Source organism: Neofelis nebulosa, chromosome 2 (genome assembly GCF_028018385.1).
Source record: "Neofelis nebulosa isolate mNeoNeb1 chromosome 2, mNeoNeb1.pri, whole genome shotgun sequence".
Taxonomy (NCBI): domain Eukaryota; kingdom Metazoa; phylum Chordata; class Mammalia; order Carnivora; family Felidae; genus Neofelis; species Neofelis nebulosa.
Genome location: NC_080783.1, coordinates 52284317 through 52311667, shown reverse-complemented (window position 1 = coordinate 52311667; position 27351 = coordinate 52284317). Strand labels below are relative to the sequence as shown.

The 27351-nt window shown below is 37.9% G+C and overlaps 1 protein-coding gene across 2 annotated transcripts in view; it reads right to left on the bottom strand.

The window, feature by feature from the left end:
- LOC131501885 (uncharacterized) overlaps positions 1-27351 on the bottom strand; it is a 118983-nt gene that overhangs the window by 28278 nt on the left and 63354 nt on the right. For both annotated transcript variants that reach the window (XM_058712333.1, XM_058712344.1), the window contains 2 exons: positions 22192-22343; positions 19102-19162 (listed from right to left, as the gene is read on the bottom strand). In XM_058712333.1, coding sequence (XP_058568316.1) covers positions 19102-19162; positions 22192-22343 — 213 coding nt within the window. The remainder of the gene's footprint in view (positions 1-19101; positions 19163-22191; positions 22344-27351) is intronic.

Genomic DNA, 27351 nt, shown 5'->3' with positions numbered 1-27351 from the left:
GTTCCCTGTGAGGGCCCTAGGGAAGCATTTGATCCAGGCCTCTCTCCTAACTTCTGGTAGTTCCTTGGCTTTTGCTAGTAGAACTCCAATCTTCACATGCTGCTCCCTTGTCTGTGTGTCCAAATTCCCCCTTTTTATAAGGGCATCAGTCCTATCGGATTAGGGACCCACCCCAGTCCAGTATGACCTAATTTTAACTAATTAATCTGCAACAATCTTGTTTCCAATTCATTCTGAGGAACTACGAATTAGGATTCCAACATATGAATTGGAAGGGGGCACCATTCAACTCATAACAACATAAAACCATATACAGGGACTTGACAATTGTCATGAAAATGGCTGTTCTTATAGTTGACGGTCTCTGTACTAAAAGCCTTCCCTCTTTGACTTGTGAAATAATTGAACTGGTCTTCTGGCCCAGGACATGTGGAAATCATAACAATGGTATGGATTTGGACTGCATTAATTGTAAATATTTTCAAAAAGTAAATTGCCTTTTTAGAGATAACTCATTTGTTTATCAAAATGCTCATCATTCTTACTTCAATTGAAGTGCCTATCATTTCTTTTCATGTACTTCCAAAATGCTTCCCGAATAATTCTCCATCCTGATTTTCTCTCTGACCTGGTGAAATCTTTGAAAAGGGTTCAATGGAAGAGACTATGTGTGTAGTAATTTTATAATTGGTAAATGTATTTAGGAGTGACTTATGTTATTTTTCTTTGATGCTTTAATCCTTGCTGAATTTCTGCATTTCTTGAAACTTGGGTAAAAATAATTTAGTTGTTTGGTATAAGAACATTTCAGAATTAATCCTGCATTGAATTAGATGTTCGAGAGCTGCCACCACATCTAACAGACTCCAGATGTCTGATTATACACAAGTTTTAGCAGACTCCAAATCTCTGATTATATACAAGTTTTAATAGTAAGTTATTTTTATTCTGAAAAAATGAATTCATCAAAGGTTTCCCTAGTGAACATTCTTATTGTTAATTAACAATAGAATGTAGCAAACAATAAAGAAAAAGTAAGGGCTGGGCAAAAGGGTTCAACTGTTACTTTTTTAAGAAAATAGAACCTGAATAGGAAGTGAATATGCTTTTTATTTTTTTAAACCTCACAAGAAACCCAGAATTCTGTCTTTTGCCTCACTAACAAAAAGAATCTAAGAACATTGATATTTTCCAGATCCCAGAACAGATTCAGTGATAATTCTAAGCCTTAAACTTTTGGCATAGTTGAGGTTTTACGACAAGGTATTCTGGCAGGAGAGAGAAGACCCTAATTAGCAAAGTACCCTTGTTAACCTTTAAAGTACTGTCCTTTGGATCCTGTGAGATTTTTTAATAGATGCACATCATTTGTTTACATCATTTCAGTTCTATGGCTTAATGTATTTCCAACACTGGCTTCAAGGCCTTACTTATTTATCCTCTAAATGAGCCTAGTGGAGAAGAAACCAAACAACATTGTGGAAAGTAATTTATTCCCTGAAAATCACTTCTGTCTACTTTTTCATAGGAAATGACTTAGTATTTCAGGTTTATCCTTTAATAATATATACTAAAGGATTGTCCATCAATGCTACATTTCCCTTTGGAAGTTCTGAATATGGGATGGCGGTGTGAAATAAAATGGTATCCCACAATGTGGCCTACACTTCACATTTCCTGGGTTTTGCACGGTTGAGAGGCTGAGGGTCAAACAAAGAGAGGAGAGAAATGAGGTACAGTAATATCTGGAAAGGGCATATGATGTCTGGTCTGACCCTAGCTGCCCAAAGTTTGGAGGAACCTTAGCTGACCTACTCCATTGGAGGTCCAACAAGACACTGGCATTTACCTGCTTCAGATACAGACTTCAAAAATGGAGACAGGAGAGCCTGAATTTTGCCAAAGCATCTGCTCAGAGTGTTCCCTTTACATTTTGAGATGAGATAAATGGAGTTGCAAGTTAACTTGAATCATATGTGTCAGAGGGGAAGCAAGGATTTGGTGGCCCTTAGGAGTTTCACTATTATACCAGGGAACTGTCAAGCACAGGGCCCTTACATTTGGCAATCAGTCTGAGTATGCTTTCCTTGTGTTGTCAGCTTGCCCAAGGAAGGCCTGAGTTATAGGCCACTAGACAACAGTTTGCAAATATACTAATTTCCCTTCAGCTATTAGTCCTTCAGGAACTCAGAATTTCTGAAATCACTAAAACTTCACAATCTGGAAACTATTACACACATTTCTATTTTTGTTTCCTTTACCTTATAGGGATAAGAAACCAAATGTATTTGGAGGGTTTTACCTCCATAGCATTTGCTGCTTAGACCCCATATGTTGTAATAGCAGAGAATATAGACAGAAGAAAATATCAAGAAAGAGAACAACCAATATTATTAGGTATTAACCTTTACTGAGTGTTTCCTCTGTACTAGACATTGAATTAAGCACTGTATGTGTATTATTTCAGTTACACAACAGCCTGAGGAGGTCATTTTGAGAGGTTTAGGTGTCTGCTAGGTCACACAATTCTTTAGTGGTAGAACGGGATTCAAACCTAGAACTGTCTGATTACAGAGTCCAGTTCTTAACAACTGTGCTTTATTGGCTGCCATGCTTTGCTTCTGTTGTTCAGTTTGGGATGGAGGTAGAAGCATGGGAGGAAAATGAATGCTTACAGATCAACAAAACTAAAAAATGAGGGGTGCCTGGGTGGCTCAGTTGGTTGAGCGTCCAACTTCGGCTCAGGGCATGATCTCACAGTTAGTGAGTTCAAGCCCCACGTTGGGCTCTGTGCTGACAGCTCAGAGCCTGGAGCCTACTTTGGATTCTGTGTCTCCCTCTCTCTCTGCCCCTCCCCTGCTTGTGCTCTATCTCTCTCTGTCTCTCTCTGTCTCTCAAAAATGAATAAAGTAAAAAAAAAATTTTTTTTTAACCTAAAAAATGATTAGAATGCATGTACCTTTACTTTGGCTGTAAATTGCTATTTTCTAGAGTCCTATGTTGTGACAACTCACTACCATGGTTCATGTGTGCATAATTACTAACATTGATAAATCAAGCCAGGAGAACATGTTTTTGATGAATCAAAGTGTGAGATAAAGACCGCAGACTGGTTTCTGGCTCAAGAATCACCTTGAGATATGTAACCTCATTCCCTTGGTCAACTTCGTTACTATGTATTTCCCGTCTGAAGGCCTCAGGACTGTTACACTGAATGGACTAGTTGATTAACATCTGCCCACTGACTGTAGGTTTGGTGCTTATGCTCTGCCCTAAAATATCCATAACTGATTTTATACCCTGAAGTCTGAGATCATGAAGACATGAGTTGGTACTGAACTTAGGTGGTGAACTCTGACCCAATTTGGCTGTAGAAACAAAAACAAATCTACAGTTTGGGAACTGAATGCTAATTGGCCAGTATATCACAAGTGGGAAATGCAAATTGGGTGCCCTGAGATTATTTAGACCTCTGTATTCCATTAAAAGTAATTTTTATATGTGCTTTTCAGCAGTGCTTTTTAACTTTCATTTGACAGTAACCCAAATAAAGAATTAATTAAGAATAAATGAAAAGAAAAATACAAATCACATTCTATTACCAAAGACAAAAACTGCAACAAATCTACTATCATTCAAAATTTTTCTAGTTTTACTAGAGAGGGGTGTGTGTGTGTGTGTGTGTGTGTGTGTGTGTGTGTGTATGTGTATTTTACATAACCAAATATTAATATTTGTGCCATATAACTCAGCCCTTAATATTTGTTGAATAAAACATTCAATTAAATTCTGAGAGTTATTTTTAAGAGGAATTTTTTCAATGAACAAATATAGTTTTATCCCCATAATAAGATGTAAATTTCATAATAAAAGTATTGACTTTGAATCCAAATGCCATCTTAAGAGTAATTTGGCACCAACTCCACATTATTGAAAGAATATTAATGTGGTCGATTTGGTCAGGTACGCTTTATTCCTTAGGGCTTCTCTGAAGTAGTAAATATTTTGCCTGTTGATGGTAAGAACAATAATAACTGCCGACATTTGCTGAGTGCTTAGTTGTGTTAGGAAAAAGTTCTAATTGCTCCTCATTCATTAACTCATTTAACACTCACGAGAATAGCACAATTCTACCAAGGAATTAGAGGAAGGAATTAGAGTAGTTTCCCCTTGGTCAAACAGTTAATAAGTACTAGATCTGGGTTATAGACCCAGCCAGTCTGGGTCTAATGCCTTTGAGTTTTACTATTAGTCTTAAAGAAGGCAATCTTTAATTCCGATTATAGCATGATTTCCCTTTTTGAATTTTTCATTTTAATCCATCATTAGTCAACTTGAGTATACTTTCAAGCAACTTTTTTCAATAAGTAATGATTGGTATATATTTACAAGTCTATGTTTTATATTTAATATATTTTTAACTGCAAGTAACAGAAAATATCACTCAAACTGGCTTAAGCCAGTAGTCTCAAACTTCAGCCTGCATTGGAAATCATCTGAGGGACTTCTGAACACACACGTTGCTGAGCCCACCCCAAGTTTCTGATTCCATGGGTCTGACATAGAGCTCTAGAATTTGCATTTCTAAGTTCCCAGGTGAGGCTGATGCTTGTGGTGTGGGACCATACTTTGAGAAAATTTATTGGCTATAGAAGTCAAGATTCAGGTGTTAGGTTGGGATAATCCAATTTCTCAGCATCTTTCTTAGGTGTTATCTCCTCTGTGTCTCTGCCTAATCTTCAAACAGTAGCAAGATGATTGCAGCCATTTTAATTCTTGAATCTGTGTATAAAAATATCTGAGAGGGGCGCCTGGGTGGCTCAGTGGGTTAAGCATCGGACTTTGGCTCAGGTCATGATCTCACAGTCTGTGAGTTCGAGCCCCGCATTGGGCTCTGTGCTGACAGCTCAGAGCCTGGAGCCTGCTTCAGATTCTGTGTCTCCCTCTCTCTCTCTCTGCCCCTCCCCTGCTCATGCTCTGTCTCTCTCTGTCTCAAAAATAAATAAAAACATTTTAAAAATTTTAAACAAAATATACGAGAAAAAAGAACTCTACTCTTCCAGCAATTTTTTTTTTTTTTTTTTTTTTTTTTTTTTTTTAAGAACAAGGATATTTCTTTACCAAAGCCTATAGAAAATTTCTTTGGGTCCTGACCTAAATTAGATCACCTCTTTATTCTTGAATAAATTCTACTGGTCAGGGGAGCACTGTTTGCTGATTGGCTTAGGAGTGTGTTCCTGAACCAATCACAGTCAACAAGCATGGCCTGCCTGTAAGATCATTTAAGAACTACCCTGGAACATCGGGAATTGTAATCTTTAGATGGAGGAAGAGAACTTTGCTATTTTACCTTCTTTTCTATTGCTTTGGTTCAAAGCACATTAAAAAGGACACTTAAAGGGGCACCTGGGTGGCTCAGTGGGTTAAGCATCCAACTTCATGAGTTTGAGCCCTGCATCCGGCTCTGTGCTGACAGCTCAGATCCTGGAGCCTGCTTCACATTCTGTGTCTCTCTCCGCCTCTCCCCAACTTGTGCTCTCTCTCTTTCTCTCTCTCTCAAAAATAAATAAACTTTATCAAAATTTAAAAAGACAAAGAAAAGTTTTCTTTTAGGAGAGATTTTCAGAATCTATCTTTGGAAAATTGTAGACTATAAAATTTTGCATTCCAAGGTCAACTTTAAAGCTAATATTTTATGTTCACATATTAATAATAATATAACAAGGGGTGCCTGGGTGGCTCAGTTGGTCAAGCATCCATCCGACTTTGGCTTAGGTCATGATCTCATGGTTTGTGAGCTCAAGCCCCATGTGGGGCTCTGTGCTGACAGCTCAGAGCCCAGAGCCTGCTTTGGATTCTGTGTCTCCCTCTCTGTCCGTCCCTGATTTGTGCTCTGTCTCTGTCTCAAAAATAAACAAACACTTAAAAAATATTTAAAACAAAGGTTGCTAATAATCACTTAAAATTAGAAAAGTAATATAACAATATAACAATTGTAGAACATGTGTATGTATTTTTAAACAGTACCTTTAACACATAATACTGAATGAGATTTTTTTTTTCCTAAATAAAATAGGTAGCTGTCTATGTCTCAAGTCTCATTGTAGTTATGAAGAGGGTGTCATTAATCTATAGGGTATCTGGGATATGCCAAAAACTATATTTCACATGCATTATCTAATTTTATCTACTTGGCAACCTTAATAATAGGTAGTATTATTATCTGTGTTTTGCAGATAAGGATTATATAGTGCTTATACTACAGTATTATATAACAATACATATTGTCTACTCTAACTGAAATGAATATAATGATGCATTTTTCTTGATAACTATACAATGCATGCCTCTATATAATATATATTACTTATTTGTTTTAAAAACTACCTCTGTAAAGTACCTATCAAAAGCAATAATTAAAGTTAAGGGAGATATGCTGATGTATGTAGCTGTTTTCATATCTAATTTAATTAAATTTAACTGTATATTTAAGTGTTTATTATGCACAAGACATCATGTATAAAAATACACATAGTATATCTATGAAAGAGAGAGGTGGGGGAGTGAGGGAAGGAGAAGAGATAATATCCATAAAGCTCTTAATATAATGCCTGGCTCATGCTCACATTAAATACCCCATAACAATGTTAGCTGTTATTTGGTACTTTTATTTAATTTAATATAACAGATTTTTATTAGGAACTCTAAGCTGTGAAGTGCTGTTCAAAGAAATGAGTATATATTCATAAATACGAACATTAAACACCATATATTAAACTCTAACCCCTTTAGCATAGACTGTTCTTAATATACTCATTACAGAGGCAATTTCTGAAGCAAATTAGTCGTGTAACTTGTTTCTTGATAACAGCACAGAGAGTTATGACTGCCAAAATCAACAGTGAATTTCAAAGGCTTTCAGGCTCTCTGTAACAAAGGCTGACTAAGCCATGAGTCACAATCAGGAAACTTCTATTTGAGGGCCTTATTATCTTTCTTCATATCTGGGGTGTGGGAAAGACTGGTAGCAGTGGGCAGCACGCAGGGGAGGAGTTCCGTTCTGTTTCCAGGGCCACAAAGTGAGTGAGAAGAACATAGTAAAAGTTCTCCTTCTGTAGTTTTTTTTCTGATTCAAGGGAGCCCCCAGGATGCATATACAGTGCTCTGAAAACATATTCAGGATAATGGAACTGTGCTGGAATTTATAATCTATTCAAGTCTGTGGTTAAGTCTGTCACGCCTCATCACCCAGAAGTAAACCAGACTGTCTTGCATCTAGTCACTTTGGAGTGCTTGCTGCTTCTGTCTACATGTTTTGTTTATTTTGGAGGCGGGAAGGAGAGACTGTGTTCCTAAGGCTCAACTTTGAACCTGCCTATAATATAAATGAAAGAGAATGGTTTTCCAGTTGCCCAGAAAGGGTTCAAGTTGTGGCTGTCAAATACTTGTTGTGTGCCTTGGGCAATGCCTTAATTTTTCTATACCATAAGTTTTCTGTCTTTTAAAAGAGTGATATTACCTCCCTAGTGGATTTGTTGTAAAAAAAATAATAGTAATAAGTTAGATTGCAAATGAAAAAAAGAGTCATCACAGCTGGCACATAGTGGTCTCTCAAAAAAATAACAATAAAAATAAAAATAAAAAACTTAGTGAGTTGGTGCTATGCTAAATGTCTATTTTATTGAAGACAACCATATTACGTAATTTATAGTCCAAGGACATTTTTTCCAGAGTGAAAGGGTCACTATTAATAATTAGCCCAGGATAGCAAGCCAAACAAAGACTGTCTTGAGCAAATGGGAAGGTGTGCTCACTCCAATTACAATCATGTTGCTTTGTTGATAGGGCTAAAGGGAGGAGTCAGAACTCCTTATCTCTTGATATAACTTTGCAATCATTTACATTTTGTATTGTTGTTGGCATGAAAGGCCCAAGATTCCTCTCAGACACTTCATGGTTATTCGTCATTGGATCATGAAAACAACATAGTCTGTGGTAAGTGGTATAGTAGAAAAAAGAAAGGGTAGGACCCAGTTTTCTCCTTCCTCTATTCTACCCACTTTCCCCCTCAGCTGAAGAAAACCCAGCTCTACTTCTTGCCCAAGTAGCCACTGAAATGCTTAGAACCACAAGAACAGCACCCACCCATCCCACCCCCACCCCCCCAACATCACAGAAATATCCCTGGATTTGAGGGGTTAAGAGTGGGAAGAAATCTTTCATAAATTTTGCTTTGGAATCCTATGATTAACAATTGCCATGATCTGGAAAGTATCTCTTCCTTTCTGTTTCTATTTAATCCAAAATATATTTTGATGACATACTAGATGGCATTCAAGACACTGACTAAATTTTGTGGCAGGGGAATGTGGTTATACACCCTGCTTTAAATTCCCATTTGAGAGGGGATAGATAATCTTGCTACATACCTGGTGAAAGACCGTTTAAACTGAGAATAAAAAAGAGAATAAAAAGTGACAATTTTAAATACTTTTTACATTTTATAAAACTTCAATTTTTAAACACAGAAGGCATATGGTGTGTAAAATACATGCACGAAAAATCTGACATTACCTATTTTTTACTTTGAACACTGATTCTGAACTATATTAACTTTTACTGTTAAATCTTAACTTTTCTAATAAACTAAAGGCAGGTACTTTGAGCCTTATCCAAGAAATTGTTTACCATGTAGGTTCTACCATCTACATATTAGGAAAGAGATATTAAAGAAGTTAAATCCAGACCGGCAATGCCAATAGGCTGAGCACTGCTTCATGGACACCTGGCAAATTTCCTGGTCACAAAAGTACACCTGGGAAGATATTTTATTTGTTCGTTTGTTCATTCATTCATAAGAATTTATCATGTTGCTAGTAAGTGCCATGTTCAAGGCCAGATACTGAAGATTCAAGTATGGTCACTGCCATCCCAGGGTGAAGTCCAGTGAGGCAGATAGCAACGCTATAAGTAATCACTATAAAATGAAACCCAGTATTAATGATAGAGGGAAACTCAAGGCACTGTGGGAAACTATAGTGTTCCAGGGAACATGGAAAGGTCTCTGAGTATGGAATCTGTTAAGCTGAGTAGGGTGAGTAGGAACAACCATTTTATAATGGAAATGATGTCCAAGGCAGGAGGGACAATCTGTGAGAGATAAGAGAGAGCTTGGTATAAGGATCTAGTGATAGACTACTACAGCTAGAATAAAGATAGTCAATATGCTGGAGAGGTGAGCAGGGGCCAAATTACAGAGGCTTTGTATATTAGGAGTTCAAACTTTATCCAGTAGGTAGTTGGGAAGCCATTGAAAGGTTTTATGTAGAAGGCTAACACTCAGATATGCATTTTATATAGATAAATTCTGGCTGCAAGAGAACAGTTGGAGAATTATACAATGGTCATGATCAAAATTAATAGCAGTTTCTACAAAGATGTTGTCAGTGGAAATGGAGAAATTTAGAAAGGAGTATTAACAGGATTTGCTGGTTAACTGGACACAGAGAGTGAAGTAAAAGATGCCTAGGTTTTGGCTTAGAAACCTGATTGAATGGTGATGCCTTTAAATGTATATAGACAGAATATTTAAGGAGAAGTGGGTTTGCAGGGTGGTGATATTGCATTCCATTTTTGACAAGTTGAGTTTGAGTTTGAAATATCCTTGATATATTCAAGTAGAGATGTCAAACACAGAGTTGATTGCCTAGGTCAGGAACTCAGAGAGCATTGTGAACCATATTTAGAGATTTTGGATTCATTAGCATATAAATGGCCTTTGAAGCTCTGGGAGTAGATGAGACACCCTAAAGAAAGTGGGTAGAATGAGAGAATATGAGGGTCAAAAATAGACTCCTCTCATTACATCAACATGTAAAAGAGGAGGAAGGCTGCTCTTGCATTTCTCTGGCAGGAAAATGAGTTTTTTCAAAAGGCTCCAGGAAACAGGCAGCATATGACCCACAAGTGATGATAAGATAAAGTATCTGATATTGTGTTCTGGGTTAGATTCCAACTCAAGAAAACATCTCTTGGGCTTCTCTGGATGTGAAGAAGACTCACAGCCTGACTATCTCACTAATGTTATTACAGTTTCTTTGCTTTTCCTTCCCTTCTTTGGTAATGCTCTATCTAGGACATGCTTCCCTGGTAACATGCCAGGCATAAGCAGCTTGAAGACTGCCCCACTTTATTCTTAGATAATATTCTCACTCAGATTATAGAAAAAGGAAGTTTTATGATAGGAGTGGTTGGGAAATAAAGTATATGTTTACTCTGGCCATGAACTATAATTAGAAAGGTCCAAATACTATAAGTAGCAATTCAATACTCACTTTTCTCAAGAATCTCATAAAACTTAATTAATGAATGCAAAGGTCCTGACAAAAATTTTAAAATGTACACTGATGATGAAATGCATGCTCCTATTTCCTTGTGTTTCTAGTCTGCATCACATCCACTTGTACATGTGTTCATTCTAAGAGATAGATCTTAGATTCACAGCATCTTAAATCTGAAAGGAGCTCAAAGAGAACCTCTCACTCAGCCCTCTCTCCCCTGGCCCTGTGCCCACTTCTAGATAAGGAAACTGTTGTGCAGGGATGATGGCACCTAGAACTCCCATTTACGTGTTGCTATATATTTAAACAATAGTGTTTACATTCAAGGGAATATTATATATTACACTGGTGAAGATCCCAGGCTCTTGGAACTGATTGTCTGGGTCTGACAATCAAATGAGCTTTGGGCAAATTACTTAGTCCCTCAGTTCTTTTGTTTCTGCATCTACGAAGTCACCTTTTATAGTATCTACTCATGGGCATTGGTAGACAATTATCCATAGGTTTCTTGTGATTCTGGCTGTCTTTTGAGCAGACACACTGACTACCTTTGTTCTGGACTACATTTTTTTTTTTAACGTTTATTTATTTTTGAGAGACAGAGAGAAAGAGAATGACCAGGGGAGGGGCAGAGAGAGAGGGAGACACAGAATCTGAAGCAGGTTCTACGCTCTGAACTGTCAGCACAGAGTCTGACATGGGGCTCGAACCCACGAACTGCGAGATCATGACCTGACCCGAAGTCAGATGCTTAACAGACTGAGCCACCCAGGTACCCCATGTTCTGGACTACCTCTTTAAAAATGTTTGTATAGACAACAGCCTTGAAGGTTATGGTGTCTACCTCAGGACAAAGAGCAAGCTTGCTTACTATCCAACAAAATAAAGATGACTCCCTCTGGAGGTATGTTTCCTTCCCATTATAAAAGATTTAGGTTCCCTTATTTCAAGATTCTTCTTCCACACTACGACCCATCACCTGGAGGCATCGCCTGGACCTCAGAGAACCGATGCATATGCTGACAGTCTAGCTATTAATATTTATGTTAATAATTAATAAAGGCCTGCATCTGTGACTCAGGAGGCTCACATCTTCTGCCAATGGCCATGTAATTGTGTCAGGCTAACACATTAGCTTCCAAGTAGTATAAAATCTCAGACCCTTAACAATTCTTGACAATACATTTCTATAAGAATGGAGTAAAGCAAGTAAACATAAAAAGCCTGAAAGAGTATCTGGCACATAAAGACTAAAGACTGAGTAAATATTGGTTGTTAATATCAATATATAGTTACACTTGCCAAATGCACATGGTTTATTCATGGGCAAAGCCAAGACTAGAATCCATATATGTAAAAACTCAGTCTAATATTCTTTTTTACCACTTCATTCTAACAACCTCTTTCCCCCTAACATTACATTTTCTGCATATTTAACTTACAATTAATATTGACAATAAGGTAATTGAAGAGGAAGAATTAAGAATTTATACCAGCTTATTTGGTGAAAATGTTAAAATTAGTATGAGAGAAACAATAAGTCTGGTGATCAGACATCAGAGCATTAAAGTATTATTTTAAGAGAAAAGTGGCCAAAACCATGGTAAGCCCTGATACATCCAAAAAAACGAATGTTCTTGGAAATACATTATGAGCAAAATATTATAAAGTTTGAAAATTCCTTAATGACAATGAACATTTTACTATGTATATTTTTATCTATGAAAATCTACTATGTTTTTGTTAAAGGCTCAAAGTGAATTTCTAAAATGTATATATGCCACAGACAGAATCTCTGAAAATAATGACTCCCTACACCAATGGTTGGATTTTGAAATATCCCCTAAGACATTTTCTACAAATCATGGTTTAAGATTTAGTACCCGTATCACCACTGGAATAAAGAATAATATTAATCAAATACTTGCTTTATAGCATTCATACTTAGTATTTTACATGTTTTCTTTAATGAATCCTTACAACAATCCCATGGGAGAGAAATTATTAGTAACTTCATTTAATGATGAGAAAATTATGCACAGAAAATAATTTACTCAAGTTTATATAGCTAGTAAGATCTAATGGACCAAACTGAACTAAGGTCTGATGAGTAGTGATCCTGTTCTATTAAGTACTAATTACACTGCTATAAATCTTTAGTTAGATTTACCAAGGAAATGAATATGGTGAAATTAAATGTTAGAATTAAGACACTAGGGGCTCCTGGGTGGCTCAGTGGGTTGAGTGTCAGACTTGATTTTGGCTCAGCTCATGATGTCACAGTTCCTGAGATTGAGCCCCGCATCGTCCTCAGGCTCTGCACTGACAGCTGGGAGCTTGCTTGGGATTCTCTCTCTCTCTCTCTCTCTCTCTCTCTCTCTCTCTCTCTCTCTCTCGTTCTCTCTCTCTGCCCTGCTCCTGCTCACATGCTCACTCGTTTGTGCACATGTGTGCACTCTCTCTTTCTCTCTCTCAAAACAAATAAACTTAAAAAAATTGTTTTTAATTAGGAAACTAGACTTTTCACAAAACCATAAAAAACAATTCAATAGACCAATAATTGCAAATCACAAATCAGTCCTACCCCTTCCATAAGCTACTGTCAAGAAGCCTGCGTTCTAACTCTGTTCTCTTGGATGGAATGTAAAATTTTTCAAGAAACAACACTTACCTAATTCAATATTTAAAAAAATAATTTTTTTAAAATCCGTCTTCTGGGGCGCCTGGGTGGCGCAGTCGGTTAAGCGTCCGACTTCAGCCAGGTCACGATCTCGCGGTCTGTGAGTTCGAGCCCCGCGTCAGGCTCTGGGCTGATGGCTCGGAGCCTGGAGCCTGTTTCCGATTCTGTGTCTCCCTCTCTCTCTGCCCCTCCCCCGTTCATGCTCTGTCTCTCTCTGTCCCAAAAATAAATAAAAAACGTTTTTAAAAAAAAAAATAAATAAAAAATAAAAAATAAATAAAATCCGTCTTCTTCCAGAGACCCTTAAAGATGGTACTTTTACTATGAATACAAACATGACAAGAAGATAATCAACTTTTAAAAAGTTATTTCCCTCACTCTAACTCCCCCCTGCTTTTCTACTCACACACTTGACATCATGTTTTCGAAATCATGAGGTTAACATCAATTTGTAGTGTGACTAATGTCTGAGTTACAATGTTCTTAAAAAATTCAAGTTTTCTCCATTATTGTCAACTCATTTCTAGTTATTTCTCTTTTTGATTTGTTTAGTTCATTGAAGCTCTTTTCTGGGGCCTTTTTTCCGTATGTCTCCTATGCTATTTCCAGAGTTCTGTTTTCTATCTTTAAGTCTGTCAAACATAGTAGCTCCATTTTTTTTAAAACAGCGTTTCACCTGTTCTTTCTCTTTTCTACATTGTACTTTATACTTTTGAAAATCAGTGTGGCCTTTTTCATTCATGATCAACATTTGCTATAACAGCTTTCCCTGAAACAAAAGGAAATAACTAGAACAAACAACATGCTGAATGATCAGGATGTGGCGACTAAACCTAGCCTGATTCCCAACTGGAGTACTTGGCCACCTACTTTATGTAATTTTAGGGATTTGAAAACCCCACAGGTCTCCAGATTTTCAGATACTGATTTACCATGATCCTTGTTCATCATCAGTTTGAAGAGGTAGGGCCTTATCTTTACTTGGCCATTGCTAAAAAAAACAAAACAGAACAGACAAAAAACAAAAAACAAAACAAAACAAAAACATAATCATAAATAATTATTGTTAGAAAAATTACTTGTCAAGTTGGGCTCTAAGGACAGGATATTTCACCATGCTACAAGGAAACAAGTAAGGAAGTAAGAAAAGAACATCTCAGGGGTGAGATCTCTCTAGTGGCAGAACACAGGAGGGCACCATGCTAGAGAGGTCTGAGTTCCACAGGATATGGGAAACTTAGAAGACATTATTTGTTTCCCCATGTGTCAAACAATGGGGCAAGCACCGAGGGAATGATAAAATGAAAGACATAGGCTCTGCTTTTAAATCACTTCCCATCTCACTGTGGAGATCAAGCCCACAACCCAGGTAGAACACTGTATGTAATTATGTTTTGTATGGGCAAGACTATGAAGAGTTCAAAGACATTAAATTCATTAGGATTACTAACTGCATTCTCTCGACACAACAATGACAATTTAAAGAGAAGATGGGATGAGCACTGGGTGTTGTATGGAAACCAATTTGACAATAAACTTCATGTATTGAAAATAAATAAATAAATAAATAAATAAATAAATAAATAAATAAATAGAAGATGGAGAGTGGTCATAGAAGGAGATGGGTTGGCAGCCCACCCCACTGATAGAGGGGTTCTATGGAAGGAATTACCAAAAGATTAGGCAAAAATATTAAGCACATTTGGCTTTAAGATGGGGACATCTTAAAATGGGAGATGTGGAGTCCATGTGAAAAACCATGCCTCACACAAAACATCTGTAATTCAATTTCTATTTATGTAAAAAAAAAGTCAAATGGAATTTGTTTGTTATTCTCCTAATTCATGATGTTTGACTCCACTGAGTTATAGCAGATATGATCTACAAGCATTTATTAAGTACCAATGTTGGAATGGTACTGAAGACTGAATTAATAGAACCCCATGAACTCTGTTCTTGCCCTATAGATAATTATAATATTGTAACTTAAGGAAATACTGATAGTAGAAATATCATTGGCACATTCTTTTAAGATGGTTGAAAAGGACTGTCCTATGCTGAAGCACCTGTGTTTTCACTGACTTCTTTGTTCCTCACCCTTCTCTTCTCAAACTTCCTATTTCTTCTCAAACTTCCTGAATGAATCTTGGCAGAAAGTTTAGTGAGTCAAATCTAAGAGATGGTAAAAGGATGTGGGAAACCCTAAGTTTGGCTTTTTTGAATCCTGAAGAAATACTTCTTTAAGGAGTAAAGGGCAACTCTATTCTTCAAAACATTTCACAGATAACTGCCAATGGCATTTATGTTACAACACAACCAGAGTTTTCAATGTGAAATAACTCAATTCATTAGAAGCAGTATTTCAAAAGAATAAGAACTAAAGGATTTAGAGAACTTAGACCCATTCCCAATAACTCAAACAGCCTTATTTTTCTCTTGGAGAAGTCATTACCAACACTGTCATTAGAGGAATCTACCCTTATTTATTTAAAAACAAAATTGACCTGAAAAATGGAGTGAAAATTACAAGAAGCAAATTCAGCTCTTCTCAATTTTGATTTTTATTTTACTGTTTAGTGTAGAATTTTGGAAAACCTCTGGATTCAGTGGAATGAAGAATCTTACAGTGTAATGAAGTCTACAACAAGAACACAATTGAATTGAAAATAAATTACTAGCTAATAGGGAGTCATCTACAATTTTAACTTTGGAGGTAAATGAGGCATGATGCTATTGTTATTCTACTTGTTATTTAGGTTTTTTTCCTTAGTGAAAATATGTTGAATAAGAATTTTTTTTTATTATGAACGCTTTGGTATTATTTACATAATTTGCTGGGACTTGGAATTTTATGGAAACAAATAGTCTTTCACCAGTTCTTGATATTTTTTTTAAAGATTTTATTTTTAAGTAATCCCTACACCCAATGAGGGGCTTGAACTCACAACCCTGAGATCAAAAGTCATGCACTCTATCAACTGAGCCAGCTAGTTGGTACCCCACCAGTACCCCACCAGTTCCTGCTTTGAAAATATGTATTCCTTTAATGCTCACTTGAGAATTTAAGATCTTATTCACTAGTGTTCTTCAGGATACTTTGAAGAAAACATTGTTGTATGAATCCATAAAAAGTATTAGCATAGCTAATAGCTGGGTATTTTACAAATATTTATATTTTATGAAAATTCAAGCGTACTTGAAATTTATTTTTTTCGGGGCGCCTGGGTGGCGCAGTCGGTTAAGCGTCCGACTTCAGCCAGGTCACGATCTCGCGGTCCGTGAGTTCGAGCCCCGCGTCAGGCTCTGGGCTGATGGCTCGGAGCCTGGAGCCTGTTTCCGATTCTGTGTCTCCCTCTCTCTCTGCCCCTCCCCCGTTCATGCTCTGTCTCTCTCTGTCCCAAAAATAAATTAAAAAAAAAAAAAAGTTGAAAAAAAAAATTAAAAAAAAAAAAAAAGAATTTTTTTTTTTCATTTTCTTTTTTTTTTTTTAATGTTTATTCATTTTTGAGAGACAGAGACAGAAAGCAAGTCGGGGAGGGGCAGAGTGAGGAAGACACAGAATCCGAAGCAGGCTCCAGGTTCCAAACTTTCAGCACAGAACCCGACATGGGGCTTGAACTCACGAACTACAAGATCCTGACCTGAGCTGAAGTTGGACGCTCAACCGACTGTGCCACCCAGGCGTCCTCGCATTTTCTTTTCTTAAGCAGACAATTCTGTGTTGAAAAGTATAAGACTACAAAGATCAGAGCGATATATCAAGGGAGAAGGGTGTCTACATGTTTAAGTGTGGGAAAAGAATCTGTGGATGTTTTCTCTAGACATTAAAGAGATGATATGTTAGACAGTTCCTGGTACATGGCTAGAGCTTTGATGTATTGTTTTTGGTTAACTGATACACTAAGGACATGGTTGCCCTTCACAGTCAGAAGTAAACATAGGATGTGAAAAGTAAATAAAGTCTGAAAGAGCAACTTGTACTAGAGCATTTAATATTCTTTCTCTGTTAGCACCATTCCCCACCCCGGTCTGTTTTATAAATACCTATAGTATGGTCAAGCATCAAGAGGAGGAAATAATGGGACATCTGAACATGGGAAAAGAGAAAAGATGAGATCTGAAGTGGGGGTGGGGCTCAGAGTTGGAAGCAAAAGCATGCTTTGTCAGTTAACTACTTGGGGGGGAAGTGGTACAATCCATGGGACCAAAAAAAAAAAAAAAAAAAGAAAAAAGAAAAAAAAGAAAAAAGAAAGATAACAGAAAAGTAGAACTGGAATTTAGGGCTTGGATCCAAATTGTACACATAACTGGCTTCTCCAATATCAGCTCCGTGTTCCCAGTTTATGAATAAGAAGAGGGCACCCAATCATTACTCATTGTGTGGTAGCTAGAATTCTGAGGATGTGAAGTAGTGACTACCTCCTGATACTGTGTAGCTCTAAACTCTTTGCTCACGTGCTTTTTTAGGATCCCTAGGAGAGTAGAGGGGCCCCTTCTGTGGTAAAGTTAGCTGTTCTAGAATAACTGGGGATTGCTAATTATTGTTATAAACTATCAATAAGCCTAATAAAGAATTCCTTTGGGCAGAGCCTTTGGAAAACAGGCTTTGAATGGCAGCCTTATAACTAATGGGATATGTGAAATATTAGGTAACAGTCTGTGTACATATCAATGGCCTCTTTTAATAAGTCAATCTCTACTGATGTCCTGCTGTTAAGATTAAAGGACACCAAATATATGCAAGACTTTGAGAAGAATGAGGCCCAAGGTTTATATTTGAATTATAGAATTTATTTTATGCTTGGTATGGAAAAAGCCTCAGCCAAGGTAGCTGTGTGTAGCTGTGTATAAATTCTGAATTATATACCATGAGAAAAGTAAATCTTAAGGTTCTACGCCCATATTTATTTGCAGGAGGTTTGGGGCAACAGGGACAAGAGCGGGATATGGGAAAGGGACCCAGTGAAATGACAGTGAAGAAGACCAAGGATTCTTCTTATCTGAGTCTCTGTATCTCTTTTTAAGTTTGTTTGTTTGTTTGTTTGTTTGTTTGTTTGTTTGTTTAGAGAGGTTGTGGGGGAAGGGAGTGCACATGAGCAGGGTAGGGACAGAGAGAGAGAATCCTAAGCAGGCTCTGCACTATCAGTGCAGAGCCTGATGTGGGGCTGGAACCCAGGAACCGTGTGGCCATGACCTGAGCTGAAATCAAGTCAGACACTTAACCAAGTGAGCCACCCAGGCACCCCACTTATGTGAATCTCTTAAACATTACCCTGGATTATACTTCTGTTTTTTACATTAAAATAAAATGGATCTTTAAGAGGACCTTTCTTCCTTATGACATACTTACTTACATCAATGTCTCTTTTCCCTTATTTACTTATAAACTCCTTGCAGAAGTCATGTGTCATATTTTCTACCTATATAAGACAGTACAGAGCTTTGCACACACAGATATTCATAAAACGTCTGGTGAATGAACACCATCTGTTGATTTTCCAGCTGTTATATAAAGCTGAAGTTCTATTCACATGTTATCAATGATAGCTGTGGCAGCAGATAATAAAAAGAGCTTTGATAGGTGGTTCTGAGTGGCATGGCTTCCTTTTCCAAAGAAGTGCTTTGAAAGGCAAACATTTTAATAACTGCCTAAAAATTCATCACTTATATCTGGCCATTGACCAAGCTTCTCTGAATATTTAAAAAAATCACTCACAAAGTATATGTTCCTCAATATACAGAGCCTATTCCTCAGTAATAGAGCCTAGGTTTCATCCTCTGAAGGACAAAGGATGCCAGTTTTTAGAAGTGTATTTGAAATAGCTTCTTATGTAATTATAGATGTAAAATTGTATCTTCTAGCTCAAAGAGAACTGTTGCAAGAAAAACAGCCACTTCGTTTGTCTAGAATGTCAGGGTCATTATTTTTATGGGAGGCTTTTGAGAAACACTAATTTGTGGAAGAAAAGCATCGCAGAAGGCAAATTTGACAGTTTAAATTCTCATGCCCAGATTGTTCTAGGGATCATAGTTAATTGAAAGATAATGAAAGGCTAAATGCAGCTTTGTTTAACTACTTACAGAGCCAGTGAAGTGATTCTGAGTCTGATTTTCACAATCTGAAAGATGAAAATGTACTATGCTGTAGACAGAAAAATGCAGAGTAATTGAGAGATTATGAAATGCTGATGGGCATCCCAACAACATTCTAGTGTAGTTTCAACTGGTTCTAGACTCTTAGAATAAGCAAAATCCCTTCCCACACTGATAAACACATACTTGTATATAGCATTCCATCTTTGAGGCAGACTTAAATAGTATGTTAGTTTATTATTGTCTGGAAAGTGATGCCAATGAAAAACTGCAATCTGGCCCTTTTAAAGAAATAAAAACCTAATCTGGTCACAAAGTCAATCATTTTTCTTAGGTTTAACAACTAATTTTAACAACTAAAACCATTTTGTGCACAAACCTCAAGAAATGGAATCTGTCATTTACACTGCAGAGGAGTTTCAAGAACACAAGTTCAGCTGTGAAAAACTGTGAAAAAATGTAAACATCAGGACCTAGATTGCTTTATATTACCAGGATAATTTATTTTTGAGGGTTTTTTTGGGGGGTAGAGAGAATATTTTGAGTAGCAATCTGTTATTACTGGCCCTTGCCTAACACCTCCTTGATGTCAATAAAAAAGATGTTCTTTGGGAACATTTACATTTGGAGAGAAATTGAAACTAGTTTGTCTTATGTGGACCAATCAGGGTCAATCAGCCTGAATCTGAGAAATAGACTTGAATATAGGCCTTGCTAACGCCATGGAACTATTTCCAATGCTAGAAGGCCCTAACAGGTTAGAGAATGAGCCCTGTGAAGGAGAATGTCTTGGTGTCACTCATAGAGCTTCTGTGCAAGAGGATTTCATAACCCAGAATCTATTTTTCTGAAGAAAATTATCATTGATACACACCTACCAAAACGAAGGTGCTAAAAATTGTTAGTTCAGTGAATGAGTAAGTGAATGAACAGGACAGTTTTATACAGTCAACCCAGATATACAATGAAATTTATTTGTATTTATTGACTTTCTGTGTCCTCTCTTATGTAGTCTGGGAATTTATGCACTACGGATAACATTGTAAAGACCAACTATTTCAAATTTTAAATAACTTATTTAAAAATAGGATTTTACAAATATTGATTATGATAATTGTCATTTGAATACTAAATTTTATATATGCTGCTAAGTCTTATATATGTATTAATTCTTTTTGTACACACAAAGAACCAATGGGGTCAGTATTAGCATCCCCATTTTATACCAGAAACAGAAGCTCAGAACGGTAAGTCATACATTCAAATGTATGTCATCACAGTCAGGGAGTCTGATTCCAAGGCTCACATTCTTAACCTCTAAATTGCAACATGAACACAATCAGTGAATATTTCAAACTTTTTTGAGACATACAAATTAATGTAGATCCCCCTGTGACTAAATATACATATGTACATTGAAATGTTATTTCCAAGGCATGTAGATAGACATACACATAGCCAACTCCTGCCCTTAGTATGAATCCCATGTTTACTCACAAAAACACCATACTTAAGAACGAGAAAAATCTGGGGCGCCTGGGTGGCTCAGTTGGTTGAGCATCCAATTTCAGCTCAGGTCATGATCTCGCGGTTTGTGAGTTCGGGCCCCGCATCAGGCTCTGTGTGGACAGCTCAGAGACTGGAGCCTGCTTCTGATTCTGTGTTTCCCTCTCTCTCTGCCCCTCCCCCACACATGGTCTGTCTCTCTCTGCCTCTCAAAATAAAGAAAACTAATAAAAAAAAATTTTTTTTTAAAGAACCAGAAAAATCTACAAATCATGTAGAGATATGGGAAGAAATATGAAAATTACAGTAAGTAGATTTCTAAAGGCTTTACCATAGAAATAAACAAGCATTGAGAGAAAAAAATATGTTTGTACCTTTATGGCTCACCTGTGAATAAAATTTACTTGCTTAAAAAAAATAGAGAGAAGTTTTGGCACAATATTTTAGAGCAATTATATATTCTGTAACAAGTAGTTTGGAGTTTACTGCACCAAAACTTCAAACATAACATCTCTTCTTAAATATTAGCAAAATGAAATTATAAAAGATTTATTTTCCCCTTGATTTTTTCCCTTCTTCCTCCCATTTCCCCCTCCCTTGTCTCCTTCCTCCCTTTAACCCCTCAAATTATTTAGTGCATATTATATGCTAGGCACTATTTTGGATGTTTATAATATACAAAAATCACTGTCCTCTTTTTATCTACTTTTTTTTTACAGTTTATTTTTGAGAGAAAGAAGTAGGGAGCAGGGAGGGGTAGGGAGAGAAGGAGAGACTGACATATCTATATTGAAATTATTTATGTCCTACATTTAAAATGGCTTTTTTGTAGAAGCATATAGTTTGGTCTTGCTTTCTTATCCAATTTGACAACCTGAGCCTTTTAGTGTGTTTATACTATTTATATTTAACATAATTAGTCTATGGGTAGGTCAAACTCTATCATCTTGCTGTTTTTTTTAAATTTTTTAAATGTTTATTTATTTTTGAGAGAATGAGAGACAGACCATGAGCAGGGGAAGGGCAGAGAGAGAGGGAGACACAGAATCCAAAGCAGGCTCCAGGCTCTGAGCCTGTCAGCACAGAGCCCAATGTGGGACTCAAACTCACAAACTGTGAGATCATGACCTGAGCCTAAGTTGGCTACTTAACCAACTGAGCCACCCAGGTGCCCCTTTCTTGCTGTTTTCTAATGTTTTATCTGTTCTTCATCTCTTTTGTCCTCTTTTTCTGCCTACTGTTGAATTCACTGAGTATTTTTTTTTTAATTTTACTTTATTTCTACTATAGAAATATATGTCTTTTTATACAACTTCTGGTAGTTGCTGTAGGTTTTTTAATAAACAATTTAGTTAGTCATGATCTACCTTAAAATAATGTATCGATAATTTCATATGTAGTAGAAAGACCTTAACATACTATCCATCCAATTCCTCCCTTCCATCTGCTGTTGTTGTCATACATTTTACCTTCACATTTTGGATAAATATATAATAGTTACCATTATTTTTGCTTTAGACATCCAGTTATCTTTTGAAGCAATTAAAATAATAAAAATTAATTTTATGTTACCTTGCTTGATTCCATTTCCAATGCCCTTCATTTCTTGATGTAGATCCAAGTTTTATGGTTGGTCTTATATTCCTTTTGCCTGAAGAACTTCCTAAATTCTGAATATATTTTGAAGGCAGAGCCAATAAAATTTCCAGAGGTATTGATGTTGCCTTTGAGAGAAAGCAAGTCAAAGATAACCCCTAGGTTTATAATAAAACTGCTGATTAATCAGTGACAACAGAAAATAACTGAATACAAAGGAACATATTTAGGAAGGAAGAGATACTAGTGTAAAAAAAGAAAACACAACTCCAGAAAAATACTACTTGAGACACCAAATGTATTTTGTAATTTACTTATTTGCCATGTATTTTTCTTCCCCTCAAAGCCCCAATTTTAAAGACCTCTTAGAAGTCCCAGGGTCAGGGCAGGAGTATAGACTCTGTCTGACTCTTGTATCTATATACACCTACCTCCTCTCATCAACCTGGATGCAAAACTCAGTCCCTTCACTGGTTTCAACAAGAAATCTTTCCCTCTCATGTTTATCAAGTTTCTTCTTTTCTTTTTTGATTTTTTCTTTTTTTTAAAACTCCTTGGGGCGCCTGGGTGGCGCAGTCGGTTAAGCGTCCGACTTCAGCCAGGTCACGATCTCGCGGTCCGTGAGTTCGAGCCCCGCGTCGGGCTCTGGGCTGATGGCTCGGAGCCTGGAGCCTGTTTCCGATTCTGTGTCTCCCTCTCTCTCTGCCCCTCCCCCATTCATGCTCTGTCTCTCTCTGTCCCAAAAATAAATAAAAAACGTTGAAAAAAAAAATTAAAAAAAAAAAAAAAAAAAAAACTCCTTCATGGGGCGCCTGGGTGGCTCAGTCGGTTAAGTGTCCGACTTCAGCTCAGGTCACAATCTCACGGTCCGTGAGTTTGAGCCCCGCGTCAGGCTCTGGGCTGATGGCTCAGAGCCTGGAGCCTGCTACTGATTCTGTGTCTCCCTCTCTTTCTGCCCCTCCCCCGTTCATGCCCTGTGTCTGTCTCAAAAATAAATAAACGTTTAAAAAAACTTAAAAAAAATAAAATAAAACTCCTTCATGTAGTTTTTGTTCCCTCCTTATGAACTTGCTCCCTGTGAATTCTGAATTCTTATTTTATGTGGAGTTTAACTGTCTCCTACACTCAGCATTATATAAACAAAACCCCTTAAGGAGGTTATCAGAATAAAGAAAGCCTCAGGATTTCCCCTTCCCAGCCATTTAGGTTTATGAATTTACCCCACTGTTGCAGGTAGTCTCCCCAGGATTTGCATGCAGGAGGTTTACTGGAAGTGCTCTTAGAATCAGTATATGTGAAGAAGCAAGGAAGACAAGACCAGGCAGAGAGAGAAGTTAAAATGAGATTCAGTTGAAATAGTAGCCTCAGTCAACCCCACAGAGGTCTCCCAAGGCTGAGATGATCCTACAAAGATGTCCCACATTAGCAAACATACCCTACAATCATTGGATACAGCTGCAGCTGGGGACAGGTGCATAGACTTGCTCAAGGCAACTTCCTTCACATAAGGGCAAATCCCAGAGTTGCAGGTAACTGTGGATCATTAGCAAACACTACTAGTATCTGAGACCATGAAGCCTTGACCATGAAGGAGAATCTGGGCAGTGTCCAAGTGCATCCACTATAATCCATCTGTATACCATTCAGTTCTACTTGCTTCATATAGCATATTGTCTCCACAAAGGGAACAACTCCAGGATTAATACTGATATCCTTTCCTAGGAAAACATTATGAGGAGTTTAATGGGACAAGTTTAAGGTGCCCCTTGCAGATATTCTCCAGGATGCATCTGATATTTGTAGTCTCCCTCATCTATTAAACCATCTGTTAGATTCTGCTTACTTTCAACTATCACATCAGTTTGTCTCACTCACTTACCTGGTGGGATGACCCAGGCTCACCCCAGGCCCTGAGAACCTTCTTAGGATGTGGCTTCTGCACATGTCTGTTTACCAGAAAAGTTAGTCTAGGGAATACCAAGAACCCCCTTCTACCCTACCCTTTCTCTAGCACATCACCTGGGTGTCAAGTGTATTTTTCTCCGTTTCTATTACATAAAAGCAGCCCTACCCTCTTCTGATGATCAGAGACAATTACTCTTGCCAGGATGTGGATCTTTTCTTTGGCCTGGATCCCTGGCACAAAGAACCTCAAGTAACCTCGTGGCAGTCATAGCTAAAGTTTACTGGGGCTCCTGCAGAACCATCCTCCCTCTGAGAATCACAACCACTAGACTTACAGAACCTAGAGTTGTGGGGATAGAAAGTACAGATTTTCCAAATGGGTCACTGGGAGTGATAATAAGTGGAGTCCCTTCTCCCTAGTTCCCAGATCGATGTATGGTTGATGGTTGATGATTTAGGGTGTGCTCTTTATTCTGGAGAATAAAGATGGGCACCATATCCTTGTAGAGTATTATTTCCAAGTTGCCACCTTAGATGTACCTTAAAAAAGCCATTCCAGGGGCACCTGGGTGGCTCAGTCGGTTAAGCGGCTGACTTCAGCTCAGGTCATGATCTCGTGGTCAGTGAGTTCAAGCCCCGCATCGGGCTCTGTGCTAACAGCTCAGAGCCTGGAGCCTGTTTCAGATACTGTGTCTCCCTCTCTCTGACCCTCTCCTGTTCATGCTCTGTCTCTCTCTGTCTCAAAAATAAATAAACGTTAAAAAAAAAAAAAAAAGCTATTCCATCACTCCATCAGGCTGGCAGAATCGAGTGATAGGATATGTGATAGGACCAGTGAATCTCATTGTCAGGTGCCTATTGTCACGTCTTATTTGTCATAAAGTGCACTGCTTATTCCAATGTAATCTATGTAGGATCACATGTTGGTAAATCAAAAATTCTATTTGCCCTTGAGTAATGGTGCTGCCTGTGTGCCTAATGGGCAGAAAAGGCAATCACATAGAGAACTCTACTCAAAATAAATTTCTGCCTTCCAAGATGGAATGGCCACAATGTAATCAACTTTGGCTAGTTGGTCCCCTCAAGGGATGGTGCTCTATTAGAGGGTGCTCTATTAGTATTAGTATCACTGCTCTCAGGTTAGGTAATTGGCAGCAGCAGTACTAGGTCCACCTTGGTAAGTGGTAATTCACGTTGTTGGGCCCGTATGCAGCCTACATAGCTTCTCCCATATAAGCCCTTTGTACAACATTGGGGTGGCTTTTGACAAAGACTGACTAGTATCAACTAGCTAAGTTATTCTATAAGATTGTTTCTATAACCTTCAATAGTAGATTCTCTCCAGGCTACATGTTTAGGTGGATCAGAGTTATCATATTTCACACCCATGGTGACATGTCAATTCGCATGTTCCTTCCCCAGACCCCTCTGTCTCATTTTTTTAACATTTCTCCTTCCAAGCCCTTGACCAATAAGCCCAAACATTTGTCACTGTTATTGAGTCTATATATCTAATCTTCTTTTAAAAAATTTTAATTGTGTATTTATTTTTGAGAGAAGGAGGGAGCGAGCAGGGAAGGGGCAGAGAGAAAGGGAGACACAAAATCTGAAGCAGGCTCCAGGCTCTGAGCTGTCAGCACAGAGGCCCACGTGGGGCTTGAACTCACAAACTGTGAGATCATGACCTGGGCCGAAGTTGGACACTCAACCGACTAAGCCACCCAGGCGCCCCATATATATTTAATCTTATATCAACATACTTGTCTTTTTTTTTTTTTAATTTTTTTTAACGTTTATTTTTGAGACAGAGAGAGACAGAGCATGAACGGGGGAGGGTCAGAGAGAGAGGGAGACACAGAATCTGAAACAGGCTCCAGGCTCTGAGCGGTCAGCACAGAGCCCGACGCTGGGCTTGAACTCACGGACCGCGAGATCATGACCTGAGCCGAAGTCGGAAGCTTAACCGACTGAGCCACCAGGCGCCCCAACATACTTGTCTTTTGACGCGAAATAGATGATGATCCACACCACCCAAACCTCTGCCAATTGGGAAGACTGCCCCCTCTGCCCTTTCTCCAGGCCACCTGTGAGTGAGGCTATTGTGAAAGAGTCCAAAGGATATATGGGTTGTCTCCTGTTGTGTATCACACCACCTCAAAACTAAGTGGTTTAAAACAGCAGTGTATTGTTTCTGGAAAAGAGATGACAAACATGGTCCAGGATGAAGGCACATGAGGTGGAATGAAAGTGAAAGTCAAAAAATGAGGATGTGAAGAATAGGGACTGTGATATCACCATCAATAAACAATGAAAGGATGTGAGATAGAGAGACTGTGAGATAGACAATGAAGTTATAAATAAATATAGGAGATAAGCTAGAAAAAATCTTTATGCTTTATACTAAACAAAGGCATTATTCCTTATCTTTGTTTTCAGGCCTCTCCCCCACTTAGGACCCCAGTTGCACGGTAAACATTCTATTAACAGCTACACATTGAAAGATCCTATCAGAAACTACTGTGAGAAAAGGGTCTTCCATTTACTGCCTTCATGTTACTACTTCGACCTAGAATTTTCCTCCCACTCCATCACACCTCAACCCTCCGTGAAACGCTTAATTACTTTTTATGATCCAACTCAAAATTGTGTGTGGGGGGGACTTAAATAAACAAATTGAGGCTCCATGAAGAAACTCCTGTCAATAATGGATTTCCCTTCCCCTGAACACACTGAAACCCTTAACAACAGGGGCTATTTTACTTATCCTCACACTGCTACACAAAGCCCATGGTAGGTGTGCTGAATGAATGCCTTAGCACCTTACACTTAGGCCACACAGCCTTGTATTACATTTTATTATAGTCATTTATCATTTCTGTAAGTTAAAATCTCCCTGAAGGCAGAGACCAACCAGATCATAATTTTGATTCTCACAGAATCTGATAAAGTGTCTTAACATCAAGTTACGAACAAATATTTAAATTAACTTGTTAAGGGAATTAGTGAGAATCCAAGACATGTGAGAAGTTGGCCCACGATGTAATTACAGGAACAGCTTCATGGCCTCAGTGAATCCCATGAGGATCTCTGAAGTTGGAGTGGCCCTTTAGATATGTCCCAAATCAAGGCAAGGGGGGCAAGCCTTTGTATCCTGCATTGCCCAGGCATTGGATCTGTGCTGTGTCACAGGAAGAGGGCATAACCTTGGGTGAGGCAGCTTCCTTGAGCCAA